The sequence below is a fragment of the Bidens hawaiensis genome, unplaced genomic scaffold (assembly GCF_021521415.1).
Source record: "Bidens hawaiensis isolate Kalapana, Puna unplaced genomic scaffold, B.hawaiensis_p1.1 tig00010808_1, whole genome shotgun sequence".
NCBI classification, from domain to species: domain Eukaryota; kingdom Viridiplantae; phylum Streptophyta; class Magnoliopsida; order Asterales; family Asteraceae; genus Bidens; species Bidens hawaiensis.
The window spans coordinates 728,624-751,369 of NW_027491830.1; the positions used below are offsets into that span (position 1 = coordinate 728,624).

Sequence of the window (22,746 nt, forward strand, 5' to 3'; positions counted from 1 at the left end):
TACATGTTAATATTGATTAATATCTATTAAACGAAATTATCAACTAAAACGGGTTTAAAAATATTTGCCCGTTTTCGTTCCGAACCACCTTTAAAACCCAACAAACCAAACCTAAAATTGGAAATTAACCGATCAACCAAAAATCAAAAAATTAACCGATTAATCGAAAAACGAATGATTTATTTGGTTGTGGCTAGTAAGTAGTAACTCAACCATACCATGCTCACCCATAACAGAACCTTTTACTCCTTCCTTTGTTTCCTCCCTTACCAACATTTGTCTCACAAATAAAATATCAAGGGGAAATGGTAATTTAAGCCATAGACAAACTAACAAGGTGGTTATACCCCTTGGTTTGGGATACCATAATACCGTCATAACTGCTAAATAAAGGCCTTTGAGTTTTGTTTTCTGCCACATAATGAATATTTGATCATTGTTTGAGTAACAGATTTTCATGTGTAATATTTCCGGCCCTCAATTTAAATATTCAAGTTCTGTCACTGTTAGCGACTACCTTTAACATGCTTGTTTTAATATCTGACGCCTAAAGGCGATGATGTGTCTTTGGCGCCCACAAAATGCGGTCTTATTGGAAACAAGTATATATTTCTTTTCATTAACATTTGAGGATCAAACAAAACCCAAATTCAACGGCTACAATCCCATCAGTGACAATTCTATTTTTACAAAACTTGCATCATCAATATAAGTTGAAGAATTTTTCAAATTTGCCTTTTGATTCTTTCTAAATCCGGTAAGAATCCATACATTTGAAAAATTAAAAAAATAAACAAGTTTCCTCCTTCAGAAACACCCCGATCCATTATCATTCCCCGCGGCGTCCCAATCCTCTTCTTTCCCTCGCCATTCAATCTATATTCTTCATATTTCGAGCCTTCCTTTCCATCGAAAGAGTGTTAGGGTCTTGCTCTTTTGTGCTTCTGAATATAGAAATTTACAATTCTTCTTCATTCATATTATATACATTCATTGTGTAAATAAAATATATAATGATTAGATAACAAATTTAAGTAAAAAGAAATATTCAAAAATAAAAAAAGTGGCGGGAATTCATACAATGTCGGTAGTTGACGTTGCGCTGACTCCGATCCTCAAAAGGTCAGGCTCGGGTTGCTTCAGGAGCAGCGAGTCCATCGTGATCTACCTGACCGTTGCAGGTTCCGTGATCCCCATGAGAATAATGGACTCGGATTCGATTGGTGGGGTTAAACATAGGATTCAGGCGTGCAACGGGTTTGTAGTTAAGAAGCAGAAGCTGGTTTTTGGCGGGAGAGAGTTATCGAGGAACAATTCGTTGGTTAGAGATTACGGTGTTTGTAGCGGCGACGTTGTTCATCTGATTCTAAGGGTTTCTGATCTTTTGGTGATAACCGTCGAGATGACCGTCGGGAAAGGGTTCGAGTTTGAGGTTGATAGGTTTAGGAATGTTAAGTATTTGAAACAAATGGTGTTGGAAAAGGCTAAAGGGATGGGATTCATGGATGTTGAAGAACATAAGATTTTGTGTAATGGTGAGAGGCTTGATGATCATAGGTTGATTGATGATATATGTAATAATCATGATGCAGTGATTCATCTGGTTGTTCATAATGTTCAAAAATCAACCGATGTTGTGTTTCATTCGGACGAAACAAACCTTGAAAACGATGAGGAGACGAACTTGAAGAAGCCTCCGGATATTGATTCACCGTTGCAGCCTATTATTGTTAACCGGAATTCGAAACTGTCTTCGGGTATATGGAGCATGTTGGATTCCGTGATTGACGGGCTGCGAAAAGGGAGGAAACCGATACGATCGGTAGATGGCACCGGAGGAACATATTTTACGCAGCATCCATCAGGAAACAGGTACTGTAAAATAATAAAAACCCTGTAAGGTATTATGTATTATTAATCTCCTGTATGTAGAGGGCTACAATGAGAATAATTATGATAATTACAAAAATCCTGATTTATTCATATGTGTTAATTTATGGTAAATGTATAACAACAATAAACCTTAACTGATATATTCTATTTAACAGATATGTTGCTGTCTTCAAGCCAATAGATGAAGAACCGATGGTGGTTAACAACCCTCAAGGGCATTGCGGGAAGTTGCAGCATACATACTAGACCACCCAAAGAGTGGGCCGAGGGTTTCTGGGGACATGGAGACGGGTTTTGCAGGTGTACCTCCTACGATCATGGCAAAGTGCTTAAACGGGGAGTTTAATCATCCGAAAGTGTATAATGGTGGACCGGAGAATGTCAAGCTCGGATCGTTACAAATGTTTATGAAAAACTGTGGAAGTTGCGAGGATATGGGCCCACGCGATTTCCCAGTAGAAGAGGTTCATAAGATCACCGTGCTTGATATTAGGACTGCGAATGCTGACAGACATGCGGGGAACATTTTGATGAACCGTGAAGGCGATCGCATGGTGCTAATCCCTATCGACCATGGTTACTGCTTGCCCGAAAACGTAAGAAACATGTTTCATCATCAAAACAACCAACTAAGCATGTATAACAAATGGGGCATCTTCATGTTCATTCATTTAACTTTAACCAAACAAATCAAATAATAGAAGACAAATAATTAAACGAAAGGGTTTTCTTTTTTGTGTTCGTTTACATATGTTTGTTAGCAGTATTGACGAATGCCTCATGAATGTAACAAACAAACATAACTGAACATAAATGAACGAATATAACTGAGCGGAAACCAATTAAAAGTAAATGTTAAAATTATGGCATAAAAAATTAATAAATTTAGACAAAATTGTAAGGGGTGATACTTTTATTTCATAAAACTAGACTAGTAATGAACTAAAAAAAAGATTAAATAACTATCTAAACAAACCCGAACAAGCAAACATAAACGAATTTAAATAAAGCAACGTTAACGAACATTACATAGGTAACACCTGCTTTTGTGGTGTTTTGCAGTTTGAGGACTGCACATTTGATTGGCTCTACTGGCCACAAGCCCGCGAGCCATACTCGCGTGAAACCGTGGACTACATCAAATCATTGGATTCTGAGCAAGACTTGGCTCTCCTGAGCTCAAATGGATGGGACCTAGCGCGAGTGTGCACGCACTCTACGGGTGTCCACTATGCTTTTAAAGAAAGGTGCAGCTAGAGGGCTGTGTCCTTATGCTATAGGGCGGGTTCTATGTCGGGAGACACTCAACAAGGAGTCCATGATTGAGAAAATTGTCGATAAAGCTTGCACTATTAGCTCCCCCGGGACAACCGAAGCCGAGTTCCTTGCAACCGTTTCGGACCTCTTAGATTTTGAGCTTGAAAAAATTTCAGGGAAAAGTAATCTTTGAGGTCTTGGGCTTGTGTAGGTTAAGGTTGTATGTGTTGTACACAATGTAAGGTGTGGATGATTGATTACTTTGTCGTCGAAGTATGACATTTTTACCACGACTTATCGATCTCAAGACATAAAATCGTGATAATAATAAACAAAAAAAAAATGATTTTTAGTGTAATTTAACATACACCATCTAACATTAAAAGTTACTGGATCCGTCACTGAATATAACATAAATACCCACCTGATTTAGTAACATGAAAACAGTCTTTGATGTTTCATATTAATTTGTATTTTCAGCAAGACAAACCTTTTTATGATTAAAATATTAAATATATACACTGAAGAAATCCTGATTTATTTATCTGACCCAATAAAAACAAACACTCAAACTCTATATGACACCAAATCTGTCTCAATAGACTAAGACTCATGGCTAATATTAACTGTATAATCTATTACTACAAAGAATATGCATTTGTTGACTTTCCAAAAGTCAAACTTTCAAGGGGGGCAGATAGTCAAACTGACCACACGCATTTTATCTCATTCACACATTCCGTTTACTAACACGTATCATGATCAGCCTGAACATGACTACTTGAGGGCTTCCCGATCTGCAGACACTCGACTGGCGGCACTGCAGGTGATAGCAGCTCGCCAAACGTCTTCCAGCAAAACGGGTCATAAAGATGATACCGCTCTTGAATCGGTTTTAAGTTTATACCATTTAGATGCACATTCGTGCATGGCATACTGTCACTGCACGCAAAATGCACAGGTTTAACCGTATACGTTCCTCTTATTCTTTCGTAGTTGATTCCCGATAACGCAACTGCTGATGATTGGTTCTTACACGTGCTTTTATCGCAGTAGAATTGGTCGATTACTATCGGTAATTGAACTTCAGAAACTTGAATGTTTGAGAACATTATTCCTTGTACGGATCCTGACCCACCCTACAGTTTGACCTCTAGAGTCAATGTTAAGTCAAATTCAAAGTCAAAGGGTATAGAAAGTGTTGCTTTACCTGCCATGTTTTGATTCTTACACCATTCATGGTGTTATGCATCATGACGTCTCGAACAGTGATGTTCGATACACACGCTTTCGTGTTATCTTTCCCTAAACTTCCGATACTGATACCGTGACCAGGCCCACAGTTCACATTGTGTATGTATACATTTGAGCACCCGGTTTGTATAGATATACAATCATCCCCTGCAATAAACGAGTCGATTCAGGTTATGTTTTAATCTCACAGGTCAAAACTTAAAACCATATTTGACTTTTCAAGAGTATTGAGGTAATTACCACACGAGAGATCGGTAGTGTGGATCAAAACATCCTTAGAGTTTTGCAAATGAATCCCGTCTGTGTTCGGGCTGTCAGCAGGGGACGAGACATGGAAGTTGTATACCGAGACTCCAACACAGTTATCGAATTTCAGGTGGCATTGAGGGCTGTTTTGGATAGTTATACCGGTCACAGTTACATCAAAGCTTCCATAAAACCGAATTGCCTGTATAAACACCATAACACATCTCAAAAATCTATAACACTATATAACAGTTCTTGTTATTGGTAGGTAAAATTTAAGGGTACTGTCGGTTTAATGCTCAGCATTTTGCCACCAAGCGAGTTGGTTATCTGCCATATAAACGAATCGGTCAGGGTTATGTTTTTTGATGAAATAGTTTAGGTGTGCACACAAAACCGAAATGTATTATCAGAATAACCTACATTACCTGACTGAAATAACCAAACGCAATAAAAAACCGGCGATTTGGTTTTGTGTTTTTTAGGAAAACCAGATTTCCGGTTTGGTTTCGGATTCACGTCAACAAAAAACCCAACTGAACCAAACCGAAAAATTCGTTTTTAAGTAATCTGTAACAAATTAATAAACGGAGTATTTGGGCTAAATCGCTAAAGTTTCTAGCACAAATGCATTAGTTATATTTTCGGGCCAAAATTTTGAAGCCCATATAGTATATAGTAAAACCCAAAAGAACGAATTTTCAGTTTTTAATTCGATTTGAGCCCAAAATGGCTAAAACTATATCTGAAAAGAAAACTAGTTGAGCGTGTTTAAGAGTTGTTAAATGTATATTATTAACAAAAAAGTGTTTGTGGGCCCCAACCCGTTCGACCCATCCATTTTATCAGCTATAATATGTGGTAGAAGATTTAACTACCGATGAATTTGCGGTTTCTTCTTTTGTGCCATTGAGGGGTACTATTAGTTTTAGCTCATCGTCTAGTGGATCATTTAAACCCGACTCTTTCCACCATATCGCGCCACTTCCATCGATGGTTCCGCCTCCTTGAATAGTCAAACCTACTAGTTTTGTAAACAAGATCCATTGAAACAGCCCCGACCCATAAGATTTAAAGCTTGATGGAGCTGTTATGGTACCATCAACCTGCCCAAATTCAAAGTAATAAGTTTGGTGCGTTTGTGACTTTTATGAAACTACAAGGATAGAAAGTGAAAGTGTGTATAATCATGAGTTCATAAATCACCTGAAAAATAATGTTTTGTTGGCAATATGGGCCGGAGAATGTAATGGGCCCCAAAAGAAAGTTGTATGATGATGGCACAATAATTTTTGACCCTGCCACTTTACATGCAGCAGTCCAAGCACCTTCAAACGCCTAGTTCAATAACAAAATTTACAAGTGTATTTAATTACTTTCCCAGTAATAATAATCCTAATTAGATGCGTAAAAATGTTTTAAAAAATGGTAAAACTTAGTTATTGTCTATGTAATATATGCCTGCTAATATGTCAAATAGATTTCAGTTGGAATTTACCAAAAATGTTTATATGTTTTGAAATTAACGAATAAACAAAGTGTCTGACTATTATTAAATACCTAAATATCTGTATGAGGACACAAAGAAAAGTTACATATCATAATTATGGTTAGCATTCGGTTGTTTAATTTAATATAATTCTTTGTTGCTTTTATAAATATAAAACCCCCTAATCATAAATTTCAGTTAGTATTAATTTAAAAATCAAAAATAAAAAACAAATCACACTTTCAGGGAACTAACCTCCACTTTGAGAACTTTTTTGTTTCCCCCAAAAGGGTATACCATATGGCTTTCAGTTTATAACACACATGGGAATTATATTAACCGAGTTTTGATTAAATACAAATTAAATTAGCGTGCTAACTATGCAAATCAAGTAGTGTAATTATATATACAACATAGAGTATTATAATGTAGTATAATTACAAACTACTCTACTTGTACATATAATTACACTACTTGATTCGCATAATTAGCACATTTTTTTTAGTTTGGACGTTATTTTTAATTATATCAAATATGTACGTTCAAATTTACATATGTTTTTGTTTAGAAAAAAAAAAGAAAGAAAGAAAACTGTTCGCAGGAAATTCTTGGTATCGATATCTTGTTGACCAATAGGATTTAAATAAATTACACCTGACAAATGACCTTAAAAAAATTGAGCAGGATATCGATAGAAGCCGGATCAAACCTTTTACCTATGCTACACAACTTACTGATATAGGTTTGGAATTAATCATATATTGTAATTAAAATAAAACAATCATTTACCTTCTTTTTGTTTTTATTTACGATTTATGATTACGGTGGACATCCACCAACTAAACTTTTTCATTTTCACTTTTTGTATATATATATATTAAAATCATATAAAACCATGTTTGCTAAAATCCATATTAGTTTGCAAAATGTTATACCATTAAATGTAAAATTGATCTTATATTATAATCTCTTTTTTTAACAAAAATGCATACACAATATTCTATTTCATAAATTACTTATTGATAATATGATATAATATAATCAAAACAATGTAATATATTGACAAGTTTGTAAAGACATTGTATATATTCGATCATAGGGTAGATTCGATACAAATAAAATTAACCTACTAAATATATAAATAATTATAGTAATTACAGTTTTGAACTATTTTAATTATGTTATACAAAATAAAATTTTGTAATAATAATTACTTTATTTCAAAAGTTATAGAGCAATAATAATTGCACTAGTATTAACATAACTACTCTACTTATTAGTAAACTTTTCACGATAAAAGTAATAAGTATTTGATCCAAACGCATTTGATCATAATTTAAAACTAATGATCTTATAGAAAGCACCTTACCTTTGTATCATCAGTAGTACCATCTCCTTTGGCACCAAAATCCAACACATTATACGTTGCGGGTGCACCGCGGTAACCTTTATCCGGGGGAGGTGCCGGAGCCTTGCCTACCGGTGGGGCTGGCTGAGCCTTGACTTTGGGTGGAGTGACCGGAGACGGTGGTGGTGGTTTATGAGAAGAAGATTTGGACTTTGACTTGCCGCCGGTGTGGTGGTGGTGGTGGCTGCCGGATTTCTTCTTGGAGAGTGAAGATGAGGTGGTTCTACTACTATGCCACCCTCTTCTTGCATTGCAAGTGTGATGATCAATGGCATATGACCACACTAAAATGGTGATCAGAATTGTAAATGTGAGGCTTCTGAATGTTATACAACCCATTGGTGTGGTGGGAGTGTGTCGAAGATGACTGAGAGGTGAGTGTATATTATGGTATTTATATATGCAAAAATAATTCAGCTCATCATTTGTTTTTTTTTTGTTTGTTTCTTCCTTGGGATCGTCTCTCTAGTTCAAACTTTCTTCAAACTAACAAAACTTAAAAACACAAAAACAAAGACGAACTACAAAAAACTACGTTAGTGACTCGATGACTCAACGAAACTAAGAAAATAAAAACAAAAATAAAGAAAAATCTACAAACTTAGAAACACAACTTTACAAGGGCCAAGAGTCCCCGACAACGGCGCCAAAAACTTAATGTGCTTGAAGTAGTCAAATAATTATTAACTAAAATTATACTAATCTAGACACTAAGTAATACTCTAGACCCTTAAACTTTACTTAAACTACTAACCGGCAAGTGAACCGGTCGACTCTAGTACAGCTAAGTAAGTCCGGATATCGAATCCACGAGACTCTTTTAATTACGAAACTAGCAAATAAGACTCAACTACAAGACAAGACTATTTATTAATAATATTTGAAGGGGATTTTAGTACTAATTAATTAAAACTTAATAATAATTAACTAATGATTACATTAATTAACTAATAATAAAACTAACAATAAAATATTAAAACCTAACCGTAATTAATATAATAATAATAAGACATAATAATTACCTTAAACCTAATTAATTAATTAAACTTAAACCTTAACCCTAATTACTTTTAAACTAATAAACAATTTAAAAAGCTTTGATTAATTCAGATGATGAAGATAATTACTTAGGCTAGAATCCCCAAAGTTACGGTTATTAATTAAATGGAAAACTCACGTTATGGAACTGGGATCATAAAATAGACCCTTGACAGAAAACCTGAACAGGACCCTTGAACTTCAAGAAGACGCCTATGGATTTCTAACAAGTTTTAAGACTCACCAGTTTTATATTAAACTTCCTTACGGTTATTTAATCGATTATGTCTAAGTAAATTTTATGACGAAAACCTACCTTAGAGCGCGGAATTCAAAGATAACCAAGCAGACTTAATTAACTTAATAGACTAAGCTGACAATCAAACCTAGACGGACTCCTTACGAAGAACTAAATCTAGCAATCCCGACAAGCAAAGATCTATTAATAGTCTATCACCTTACAGCTTTTTAGACTAGCAGCTCACTTTTATCTGTTTAATTGATTTTTATTGTTTCTATGATCTTATTCGAATTCAATCACAAACTAGTCAAGAACACACAGTAAATGACCTAACAAAACCCTATCCTATGAAACAATCAACAAGGGCAATGTGAAACAATAAATTCAAGTAAACAAAACCAAGCAATCAAACGCATCAATTAAATCAAACTCAACCGTTTACTTAGAACATAAAATCCATAACGAAACGAAATCCAAATAAAATCAAACCGAATTAAGGTTCATTACGACCTAGGTAGTTTATGAAATTTAGCCTAGCATCTTAAAGTTTAAATCAAACAAAACGAATAATAATCAAAACATGGTGAAATAATAAAGAACGGGGAATCGAAGATGATAAAACCCGTAAACTCGAACGTGAACTTGTAGCTCTTCACCGAATGTTCTCTCGCCTTCAAAATCACCAACCAACTCGAAAGTATGCTCCAAGAACTCTTAATTTCGGCCAAGGGTTTTCAGGTTATGTCAGGTTTAAGTTAAAGGTGTTTAAATACCCATAACAAGGCCCAACAAGTAACAAAAACGAACTAAAAAAATCCATCAGCTTTGCCTAGGCGCCGCGCGACGGGATATAGGCACCCCTTCACGCGGCGCGACGTGCTCCGCCAAGGGGGCCGATCAGACCGGCCCGGTCTGACCGGTTCTCTGCTCTGGTTCCTTCCTGACGCGTTCCGGATCTCCGTTTTGGCTCGTTTTTTCGTCCTTTTTAATCACGATCAACTCCCGAAACCTACGACACATAAAAATGTTAGTAGTATACAAATCTCGACTAAAGACGAATAAAAATTATTAATATATTAATTAAAATATACAAGGGAAACATAAACATTTAACATTGTATCAAATATCCCCACACTTATTCTTTTTTCGTCCCTGAAAAAAATTTGATGCAGTTGGATCAGAATCGGAAAATACAGTCTTAAAAACATATAGGTTAATTTTTAAAGCTCAGAAAAACGCAAAAACCGCGATCACCGATATTGTTGTCCACTTAAACCCATGCCTTAATCTTTACCGGGACAAATAAGATCCGACAATAATAGTACTCAGTGGTTTACACAATTAAGACCCACTTATTTTTAGCTTTTACCGGACCAGACCACCCCAACTTGACTTAAACCTCAAAATTAGCAGAATTAAAACTTTTGTTGCTCTATTTTTCATGAATAGTTAAGACGATCAAGGGTATTGTTTATCCACCTAAGCTTAAGCATCAAAGTCTACCACGAAGCCATTAGATACGATTACGGTTCAATTAATTAATAGCTAGTGTTCCCCACAACAACACATACCCCCGTTATCAACCAATACCCCGAACCATCACCATAGGTGAGCATGCAAAATTTCATCTATAGGGCTTACATGTAGCGTGTCCCTTGTGGTCCGTTTCTTATTGGTAATGAGACGCGAGCAAGGGGACCCCACATGGCTAACAGCGTGGATGATCAAGTCTGTAGTGAATTTGTACTTTTGTACTCTTGTGATCATGTTTATAGACTTATAAGGGTTTGCTATTTTTGGCTTTATTTAAATATTCACAACCCCACTTAGGAATTGTGAATACCCAGATGAATAGATTGCATACAGACCCATGGTCTCCGGACCCGAAGCATCCCATCAATACAAGATTTAAGGTTATAAAACCATACGCCAATGAGGTGTAAAACACTAAACTAGCAGTTTTAAGTTTATATCACAGGCTACACGGCATACTCTAACGTTAAAACTACCAAAGCATCATATGATAACGTATTCAGATTTTTTAAAATTTATGACATTTCCACTGTTTTCATACCAAAATTTGAGGCTTGAGTATGGCCCGACCTTTCATTACTTATTTTCCACAGACAAAACGCTTTGCCCACAAAAGATTTCCGTTTTAACCATTTTATCAAATTTGCCCTTTCATTTTCAAGGCTGAGCCTACCAACACATCCCAAGTTAAGTGCGTTTTATTTTATTTATCTCATATTATTAGTAGTTTGAAAAACCAATTTCCGATAAATATCATCATCTTCCACTTTCACGCAAAAAAACTATATTCAATGGACATTTTTAAAGCATTTTTTCAATTTTTTTAATTTTTTTTAAACAATAAATTTAAACTATGACTCAAATATCATATCCCCACACGTAAATTTTGCATTGTCCTCAATGCAAGGATAAGGACGACTTAAAATAAAAAATAAAATTAAAAATAAAGTCGGACTACAAAACATTAAAAACCTAAAAAAACAAAAACAAAATAAAAAGTTAATAAGCTAGATAAAGGAAAATACTTAGCTGGTAATGGGCGTATGAAATATGATATCAAAGTCTTCTTCCATGAATGCCCTCCAACTACGAACGTGCTCAGCATAAAGTACCTCATTCTCTCATACACGAACGTAAGCGGAAAAAATTCAACAATATCTAATAACATATCTTATCAAGCTGATAGATATTATTCATTTAAAGTACTTCACCAACCGACAAAAATATAAAATAATCAGAATAATTAGCAGCAAATAATAATATAAAGTATACGACTCAGCTGCTCCATCCTCACACTTGTCTTTTTCATTAAATTCTTCCTTGGGGATCGTCTCTCTAGTTCAAACTTTCTTCAAACTAGCAAAACTTAAAAACACAAAAACAAAGATGAACTACAAAAAACTACGTAAGTGACTCGATGACTCAACGAAACTAAGAAAATAAAAACTAAAATAAAGAAAAATCTACAAACTAAGAAACACAACTTTACAAGGGCCAAGAGTCCCCGACAACGGCGCCAAAAACTTAATGTGCTTGAAGTAGTCAAATAATTATTAGCTAAAATTATACTAATCTAGACACTAAGTAATACTCTAGACCCTTAAACTTAACTTAAACTACTAACCGGCAAGTGAACCGGTCAACTCTAGTACAGCTAAGTAAGTCCGGATATCGAACCCACGAGACTCTTTAAATTACGAAGCTAGCAAATAAGACTCAACTACAAGACAAGACTATTTATTAATAATATTTGAAGGGGATTTTAATACTAATTAATTAAAACTTAATAATAATTAACTAATGATTACATTAATTAACTAATAATAAAACTAACAATAAAATATTAAAACCTAACCGTAATTAATATAATAATAATAAGACATAATAATTACCTTAAACCTAATTAATTAATTAAACTTAAACCTTAACCCTAATTACTTTTAAACTAATAAACAATTTAAAAAGCTTTGATTAATTCAGATGATGAAGATAACTACTTAGGCTAGAATCCCCAAAGTTACGGTTATTAATTAAATGGAAAACTCACGTTATGGAACTGGGATCATAAAATAGACCCTTGACAGAAAACCCGAACAGGACCCTTGAACTTCAAGAAGACGCCTATGGATTTCTAACAAGTTTTAAGACTCACCAGTTTTATATTAAACTTCCTTACGGTTATTTAATCGCTTATGTCTAAGTATCTTTTATGACGAAAGTCTACCTTACAGCGCGGAATTCAAAGATAGCCAAGCAGACTTAATTAACTTAATAGACTAAGCTGACAATCAATCCCGACGGACTCCTTACGAAGAACTAAATCTATCAATCCCGGCAAACAAAGATCTATTAATAACCTATTACCTTATAACTTTTTAGACTAGTTTAATTGATTTCATTGTTTCTATGATCTTATTCGAATTCAATCACAAACTAGTTAAGAACACACAGTAAATGACCTAACAAAACCTATCCTATTAAACAATCAACAAGGGCAATGTGAAACAATAAATTCAAGTAAACAATACCAAGCAATCAAACGCATCAATTAAATCAAACTCAACCGTTTACTTAGAACATAAAATCCATAACGAAACGAAATCCAAATATAATCAAACCGAACTAAGGTTCATCACGACCTAGGTAGTTTATGGAATTTAGCCTAGCATCTTAAAGTCTAAATCAAACAAAACGAATAATAATGAAAACATGGTGAAATAATAAAGAACGGGGAATCGAAAATGATAAAACCTGTAAACTCGAACGTGAACTTGTAGCTCTTCACCGAATGTTTTCTCGCCTTCAAAATCACCAACCAACTCGAAAGTATGCTCCAAGAACTCTTAATTTCGGCCAAGGGTTTCCAGGTTATGTCAGGTTTAAGTTAAAGGTGTTTAAATACCCAAAACAAGGCCCAACAAGTAACAAAAACGAACTAAAAAAATCCATCAGCTTTGCCTAGGCGCCGCGCGACGGGATATGGGCACCCCTCCGTGCAGCGCGGCGTGCTCCACCAAGGGGGCCGGTCAGACCGGCCCGGTCTGACCGGTTCTCTGCTCTGGTTCCTTCCTGACGCGTTCCGGATCTCCGTTTTGGCTCGTTTTAGCTCTTTTTTTCGCTTTTTTTAATCACGATCAACTTCCGAAACCTACGACACATAAAAATGTTAGTAGTCTACAAATCTCGACTAAAAACGAATAAAAACTATTAATATATTAATTAAAATATAAAAGAGAAACATAAACATTTAGCATTATATCAATAAATAAATCTTAACTAGTAACTCATTTATAATATAAGCTGTTAATGTGGAAAAATATCAGATATCGGTCAAGGACCGATATTTGAGATATCGGTTATCGCGGTGAGATATCGGTGGAATATCGGTAACTTTAATATCATGCAAAATTTATATATATAGCACTTTAACACTAGCAATTCAGTATACTCTCCTACTATTAACAAATTATCCTTTTGCAAGTTGAAAAACACTAACAATTGTAGCAAGTAAAAAACCGATTAAGACTCAAACCACCAATATTAAACACTAAATGTTGAAAATTAAGACTTAAAACATTGATTTCGGGAATATCGATGATATATCAGTGAAATATCGGTTAATATCAGCCAAATATCAGTCAGTATCGCCGATATTATCGGTACCGATATTTCACATGAGGACCGATAACCGATATACCACCGGGATACCACCGAGATTGACTGCATAGTTTATAATACACATGTTGTGTTTGTGTTAACCTGTTTAGTTTAAAGAAAAAACGTACCATTCAACTAGTTTATTTAAACAAGTTTATCTAAAAAAGTGTTTAGCTCATCTGAAAAGTTAACTAGTTAGGTTGATGTATTTGACATGAATAAATTAGTGAGTATGTGTTTAAGTTAAAGAAGTTTAGACCAAACGGATAAACTCATATATGGCATGCCAACGAGCTGCTACCCCTTTCCACGCAGCATGATGTGGGTTGTGCCGCCACTCTCATATGAACCACTCTTTAAAATTTGATCATTGAACCAAATTTTGACCGTTTACTTTTTTTACATATGGGATTTTAGGCTTTAGCCATAAAAGAATTATTCCATACAAATACATAATTATTTAACTTTTTAACACATACAAATTTTACTCTATTAAAAAAATTATGCCCTACAAAAACTCGTTAGCGTTTATCGGTTTCAACCAAAACATGAAAGCGTTTGTCAAATTCTGAAGTTATCAACTATATTTCAACAATGACAACAATTCCAAATATTGTAACCCACACCTGAAGATGAACCACAATTGATAGTATTAGAAACCCCTAGGGCTGTAAACAAACGAACGCCTGGCAGACTATGGTTGTCCATTTGGTAAGAAGTTCGTTTATGTTCGTTCATTTAATAAACGAACCGGACACGGATAAAAAAAATTTGTTCTGTAAGTTTAACGGGCGAACACGGACAAAGGCCGCGTTCGTTCAACAGTGTTCGTGAATGTCCGATAACTTCCGTCCAATAACTCTATTTAATAATGTTGTGTATGTTGAAATTCCTTGAAGAATGAAGAAATTTAAGTTTGTTTCTCGTGAATTTTGAAAACTAAAACATTATATTGATATGATTATGTGTTTGGTTACTATATTAAGTGTAACATCCCGTTTTCTTGTTTCGGTTAATAAAATAAAATATGAGTTATTATGAGTCGGGCTAGTGTTGGGTAAAATAGATATGGGTTATGGAATTGGATTAAAAAAGGAAGTAAGAAAAGACCATGGGCTTAAGCCCATGACCCATAGTGTATAAACCACACTTATGCATTAATTCATTCATTTCCACTAATTCCATACACCATCAAAAACACACACTTAAGCTCTCTCTCATATTTCTCTCTTTCTCTAACCGAAACCAAGAAGAAGAACCGATCCCGACCCGAGGTAATGATAGTATGATATTGTATGGATCCAAACCCGCAAGATCTAGTCGCGAAACGACGAGCCGGCACCCTTAAACCATTAGAGTCACAAGAGCCGGGTAGAATCGGGTATAAACCGATCAAAAGATAAGCTTGGGGGTCACCCTAGCTCAGATCTAGATCTAACGGGACGAAAAACGGTGAAAACCGGTGGAAAACGAGTGAGATCTCGCTTTTCCGGCAAGATCGAGGTTTTCCGGTGACGACGGCGCCGGAAACGCGGCGCGAGCATTTAAGGTTGTCAGAGAATGTTTCTGACATTCTCTGACCTAACCCTAATTCGTTTTGGGAATATAACGAATTAATCACAATTCATTATGCCAAATTCGTTAAGGAAATCTAACGAATTAACCCCAATTTGTTATGCCCATTCGTTAAGAAGAGATAGCGAAGTAGAAGCAGTTCGTTAAGTAATTCATTAACGGAGATGTAACGAATGAACCCTCATTCGTTAGAAGGTTCATTCGTTGCAGAGGGGTTATTCGTTATACAGGCCAGTTCATTATAATGGCCAGTTCGTATAAAGGTTCAAGTCGTTACAAAGAGCCAGTTCGTTATAAATGTCCATTCGTTATGAGATTACGAAGGAGTTAATTCGTTATAGAACTGGATGACGAACTAAATTTTGAAAGAATGACAAAAAGGTCTCTGGACTTATAATAAAATGAATTAATTACAAAGAAGCCCTCGAACCTTTTGAGTTAGCAAATAAAACAATAAATTATAATTCTAATAAAAAATGTGTTAAGATAGTTAATGAAAATAAAATTTTTCCAAACTGACCTGGCAGCTTAACCCCAGCCACGGGCTCTGCCCCTTGGACCCCGCTAGGGGCTGCCATCCCTAGAACTCCGCTGCCAGGGGCGCTGCCCCCGGACCCCCGTTCGTTGAGGGTTATAATTAAACTAGAAATGCGATATGGATAGTGATTGTAATTAACATGCGTAATTGTTATACAGTTAGTTGCGCACAACTAAAGAAAGAAATAACCATTAACGGTGAACTTAACCGAGTTCATGTGAGTTTCTAGCCCCATTCCTTGTTATGTTTTCGGGGCTGTGTGCATACTTGATGTAATTAGTTAATACATTTACCTTAAGTGGTAAGTGTATGTCCTATATGATTTATGTATGAATGAATGCTTGACGATGCATGAACGATCTTCGGATATTGCATGTACCGTCAAGGGATAGTTTAAAGATATGATATATATATATGATATATAAATGATGTATGAACGTATAGACGTTATAATTATGAATGTATAGAAAGGTATGGAAGGTAGAGTTAGAAAAGGGAACCGACCCTAATAATGTCGGCGAATGTAGGGAACCGACCCTAATAATATAGGCGCTTGTAGGGAACCGACCCTAATGATATCGGCGAATGTTGGGAACCGACCCTAATGATATCGGCGAATGTAGGGGACCGGCCCTAATAATATCGGCGAAACTTATAGGGCGGAATGCTCTTTAAAACGTATATGTATGAATGAAAGTATGTATTTAAGTATGAAAGAAGAATGAAAGTACGTATGTATGTAAGTATATAAGTAACTATGAAGGTATGTACCTTCGGGTGCATAAGTAAGTATGTGAACGTATCGTATGTCGTCTGATTAACTAGAAATCACTCAGAGTAGCTGACTTTTAGTATGCACGCAGGTTAACATATTGCGACAGCTGGTTTGAGCGGGACACATGGCAGGATTGAAGAGGCTGGCATCTGAAGATTTTTCGTGATGTTTGAATTACTATGTTTTATGTTATGTTTTTAAAAGACAAGTTATGGATATTTGTAATGAATGGTTGACTTTTATATTATTTCGCGAAAGTTTTAATTAACTCTGATAATTAGAACTGGGTTTATGAGTAAATCCAACGTCCAATGTAGGGCACCGGTAACGGGGCCTTACATTAAGTGTTAAGTATTTTTGGATATCATGTGGTGTAATGGTCATTAGTGTTTAAGTTAAATATTTTGATATGTTTAAGTTTGTTTGTGTATTAACGTTCATTACTATCCATTGGTGTCTGTTTGTCTATTAGTGTATGTTCGTGTTCGATTGTCCATTACCGTCTGTTCGTGAATCGTCCATTTGTCTGAAAAAGCTTAACGGACGAACACAGACAAAGTCTCGTACGGTTCGGTTCGGTCCGCCTACAACCCCTATAAGAAAATGACGAGAAAACTGGCCGCTAGTTAAAGAAGTTGTAGAAACGTCCGACAAGACTATTACAAGTCGGACGGTGGTAGAGGCAATTGAATGAGCGGGAGAATGAAATGAGCGGGGAGATGGAATGGACAAGATAATTGAATGGATCATTACCGTTCCATTGTCACATTTGGTTACCCTTTGTAAATGAAATATATAATTACATTGTGTTCATTAGTATGCAAGAAAAAATAATATAAACTAACACAATTCATAAAAAATAACAAAAATACTCATTCTTCAAAATAATTTTGTTTTACCAATTTTCACAACATTATCGATTTAATATATATAATAAATTAAACATGTTTTGTCATTTATATAAACACGGTATATTCGAAAAATAGTATGATATAATAAATAATGAAAATTTTTTTAACATGTTTCCTAATTGTTGTTTTTAATATTTTTGTATTTCTTTTATATCTTCATATTTTTTTAATATTGTTTAATTTATATTGTTTAGAAATGCGCAATAAGGGTCTTGTTTTTGGCCTGCATCACAACAAAGTTTCATGAGATACTACAACTAGCGAAGTATCATCAACACCATTCCCTAAAATCAAAGTAGAGGGAGATGAATAAAAAAATATCATGGCTTAACGCTATCTACAACAACGACCTTAACAATCAAATATCATGGCTTAACGCTATCTACAACAACGACCTTAACAATCGAAAGAATTGTTCCAACGACGTCGACATTTACAAGTTAACTAATGATCTATACATTTCATAGCATAAGCATGTATTTCCACACATGAAAACTTGCGAAAGAGTTTGAATAGGAAAGAAGGACAAAAACCTTTGTATCAAACGAATTTAGTATCGATGATTCAGATGCACATTGTAACATTGACAATAATTTGGAGGAATTGATGTTGAAGAAACGGTGGAACCACAACGGCCATCAAGAGGAACAAAGCAAATGCAGGATCGTCATCAAAATTCCCAAAGATAAGAAAGTGGAAGCGTTTATGGGTCAATTCGACAACTTTAAACACATACAAATGGAGAAAATGTGGTTGAAGGAGAAATTAAGCAATGAAGCGGCCGAGATACAAAAAGAAAAAAAATGTTTAAAGGAAAAAGTCAACGAAGAAGCGGCCGAGGAAATATTTTCAAATTATGACCACCTTACTGGATCAAAACTCGATGTGGCGTCAATGTTAAACTAGAAAAATCGCTAATAAATACGACATTACGTTATAGTTTTTCTATTTTGTTTTAAATAAATGTTATATGTTTATAATTAATTTTATTAATATATATATATATATATATATATGTATATATATATATATGGGAAGTTTAACGTACAAATGAAATTAACGTGCTAAACGTTTACTATACTTGATTCTCACGTTTAGCATGTTAATATCATTGATTCAAACCATATATATATATATTGAAAATAAAAAACTTCCCTCTTCTACAAATACTACTATTAATCAAATTTACAAATTTCTATGCATATTGTACTTATCTCTATTGAAAGAAAAATATGTAAATATGGACCATCAATGGGTAATTTTAAAAGTAATTTGAAATGGAGGAAATATACATGATTGATTTGTTACTTTTTTACTTTTTCCCTTAGAATGACTTATTTAAAAGCATAATTTCTTAAAATATAATATGAATGCCCCAATTGGTTTGATGGATAAAATATATTTTAAATTTATGTTTCCTATTAAAGTCATGTTACGTTTCGTTTTTATTAAAGTTACGTGTTGTTGTGTCAATGTTTCTATTAAAATTTTAAAATAGGCCGATCCTCATCGTGAAACGCGGGTGTGAAATACTAGTTGTATTTTATTTAGTAGGGAAATTTTTAAATATTAAATATTAAATATTAAATATAAGTTGTATTTAAATTTTAAATAATATAAATAAAACGATGATACAAATGATGAATGAAGAATGAAAATGTATAACATATGATCTTATGATTTAACATGCCAACCTTACCCAATAGAATCCTATATTTCTAAATTTTGTCATTGTATTACACAAACTATAGTGAAATATAAGTCAGGGTCGGCCTGGGCCGAGTTCAACGTGTGTGACCACACAAGGCCTAACTACTATGTTGACAAATAGTTGTTGTGCAACCTAATGGATAAGTCGCTTGCCTCGGGAGCTGAGATTCCGAGTTTGAGTCTTAACGTTGTTGATTCTTTGTTCTATTAAACAACAAAACTAGTTGAACCTGAAAGCCCGTAAACACGTGGCTGTATCCTAAATATCAGATGAAATAGTGTTTACATACTTCAATTTTTAAGTTAATTCGAATTGAATTTTATTTTAATAAAATTTCAATTTTAATGTTTTAACTTATTTAATTTTTTAAAGCCAAATATAATTAAAAAAACAAAATGGGGTAGCTTACTAAAACAAGAGGTCCACAACATATAAGAAAATAAAAGTTCAAATTATAAGTTCGACAACCGGGTAATTAGGGGTGTTTTTTGGGTTTCAGGTTTTTCGAGTCAGGTTCTTCGGGTTTCAAAGTTTTAAATCTTGACTCGAAACCCAACCCAAATCTCTCACGGGTTTTTCAGGTTCGGGTAATTCGGTTCGGGTTTTTTCGGGTTGAGTTAATCGGGTCTCGAGTATCATAGAAAAAAACACACAAAACCAATGTTTTTTTTAAACTACAAAGATAAAATTAAAACAACATATTCTTCTTTGCTTATAACACAAATAATCAAATAATAAATTAACCTAACTTGATAAAACAATTCAAAAAAAGAGTAAAACTAACTTGAATCATAATCGATTCAATCGGCGTGATTTGGTTGTTCGATTATGGTTTTCTATTAGTAATCAACGGAAAGCAAAAACTAAATAAGAAATCGATCCATAATAGTTAGAATGACTACAGTCGATTACAGATTCAGATAACTTTAGTGGCTAAGACATAGCCTATTATGCATAAAAATATATTTAATTTCAAAACTAAAAAGTTTATTTGGGTTTTTCGGGTTGACACAAATCTTATAAATCAAACCCAATAACCAACCCGAATTACTTTGATTCGGGTTCGGTTTAGTCTTTTCTCGGGTTCGGGTTCTTCGAGTCGGGTTAGTTTGGATTCGGGTAGGGTTTTTTCGGGTTGGGTTTCGGGTAAAAGTGACAGCCCTACGGGTAACAAAGTATTTTAAAATAGGAAAGATGCAAACATAAATTTTCTTTTTGAAAGGCGGCTGCTGCTCCTGCTCCTGCTACTACTGCTCCTACTGCTGCTCTTGCTCCTGCTCCAGCTGTTGCTCCTCCTCCTCCTACTCCTACTCCTGCTTCTGCTACTCCTCTCCTCCTGCTCCTGCTCCTCCTCCTACTACTACTGGTGCTGCTACTACCACCACCACCACCACCACCACCACGACGACAACGACGACGACTACGACTACCACGACGACGACGACCACCACCACTACTACTACTAACAATTAAGAGATTTGGTCCCGCAAAGCCTATACTAGATCACTTTGCAGCACCTTATTGGCCAGGACATTATTTTTAGATTTGTTTTAGTTCCGGCCTGTAACGAATGTGACAGAAACAACTCAATTCACGTAGACCCACTATTTATTAGTTCCATCACTGTAACGAGAAACCAACGTTTTTTTAGTTCCGATACCATAACAAACATGTGGAAACCGACCGAATTTGCGTAGACTCACCGCTTAAACGCCTAGGATTGACAACGACCGAGCTTTACCAACACACGAGTCTTACCGATCGACATCACCTCATTGGCCCACCTCAATGTATTATAATATTTTTGTTGAGTTTCGGTACACTGACGTATGTAACAAAAACTGACTGAATTCGAGTCGACATTACGCCCCAATATCTAGAGCCAATAATGCTTGAGTTTTCCCAACGTCCGAGTTTTACCAACCTACCATGATGTAACAGGGAAGGTAAAACAATCGTTGTTAATATATCGCTACAAAGCCCCTATTGGGCCACTTTGCGGTAAGTTATTGGTCATGGCATTTTGTTTTGTTTTGTTTTGTTTTTTTGTTTGTTATTGATGTAACACCCACAAAAGGTTTTGTGCCAAATTGGCTAACTTTTAGAATTGAAAGGCTAAATTGTAATTAAGCCAAAGTTAAAGTCCAAGGGTCTAATATGCAATTATGCAAATGTTAGATTAGACGGGACCATCTAACAGATAAGATGGTCCATATCAAACGTAACCTAGATATTAAGTTAACTCTTTGGACGGACTATCTCACCTACTATTTTAGTACCGTCTTTATATAGAAAATCTTATCCACTAAGTAAGTGATGAGACGTACCGTCTCATCATGAGCGTCCATTTCATGCATAAACAATTCCATAATTATCCTGTACTTAAAAATCAAGCATATGTGTATGTTCTTGGAATCTTAGGATGATGCAAGTTAAGGATGGTGTTGAAGCTACGTTGATAAAACATTCTAGTGGTGTTAAAAGTGATAGCATATCATTCCTAGGTCAAGTTAATAGCTTGGAAGTAAGGTATATTGCATCTAGGCTATCGATCAAACCTCGGTGAACATATGATACAGAAGTCATACAAAGTGTTTTAAGCATGTATCAGGTCTTAGAAACATTTAAACGGATGTTAGTTTGATGTTTAAACTTTTAACTTAAACGAGATAAATAAGAGGATTAGACAGACCGTCTAACACTTCATATGGCTTGTCTCAAATTGTTTTTCATATGGGTCAAAAGTTAGACGACCTATCAAAAGAATATATAGACCTTCTCATCATAATACGGTGCGTCTCATAAAAACGGACCATCTATATTAATTGACACCCGACACAAAAAGGGTTCAGTAAAAAGGGTTAATGGAAGTTAATACGGACCGTCTCATCTTCATACGGTTCGTCTGAACATAAAAGTTTAATATTTAATTCAAAATTAAGTTTTGACTCTATAAAGTGAACCATAATTTATGAATGAGGTTTGAAACTATAAAGCGGGCCACTATAGTCCGCAACTGGATCAAGCAAAAGATACAGAAGTTTATGAAGCCTATCCATGATAGGTTAAGCATTTGAAAATAGGAAGGTTATCGGAAGATGTTCACCGAAACGGATCTGAGAGGTAAGTACATTTTCAAAACCATTAAATTAGATTCACCGACCTAGCTTAAAGGTAAACATCTTAAACCTTTACAATTTGTTAAGCATATTTACTCTTA

General features: G+C 34.9%; 1 protein-coding gene and 1 pseudogene across 2 annotated transcripts; one reads left to right on the forward strand and one right to left on the reverse strand.

The window, feature by feature from the left end:
- The first annotated feature begins 904 nt into the window (after positions 1–904).
- On the forward strand, positions 905–3,343 carry LOC143536425 (phosphatidylinositol 4-kinase gamma 3-like; annotated as a pseudogene). Its single transcript, XR_013135885.1, has 3 exons — positions 905–1,872; positions 2,049–2,489; positions 2,956–3,343. The product of XR_013135885.1 is annotated as a phosphatidylinositol 4-kinase gamma 3-like (transcript).
- Positions 3,344–3,772: 429 nt separating this feature from the next.
- LOC143536426 (polygalacturonase At1g48100-like) lies at positions 3,773–7,886 on the reverse strand. Its single transcript, XM_077030416.1, has 7 exons — positions 7,509–7,886; positions 5,857–5,988; positions 5,529–5,756; positions 4,936–4,980; positions 4,645–4,852; positions 4,361–4,551; positions 3,773–4,289 (listed from the first exon to the last, which is right to left on the reverse strand). Exons 1-7 carry the CDS (start codon positions 7,884–7,886, stop codon positions 3,897–3,899), a joined length of 1,575 nt encoding a protein of 524 aa, XP_076886531.1. The 3' UTR covers positions 3,773–3,896.
- Positions 7,887–22,746: the final 14,860 nt, after the last annotated feature.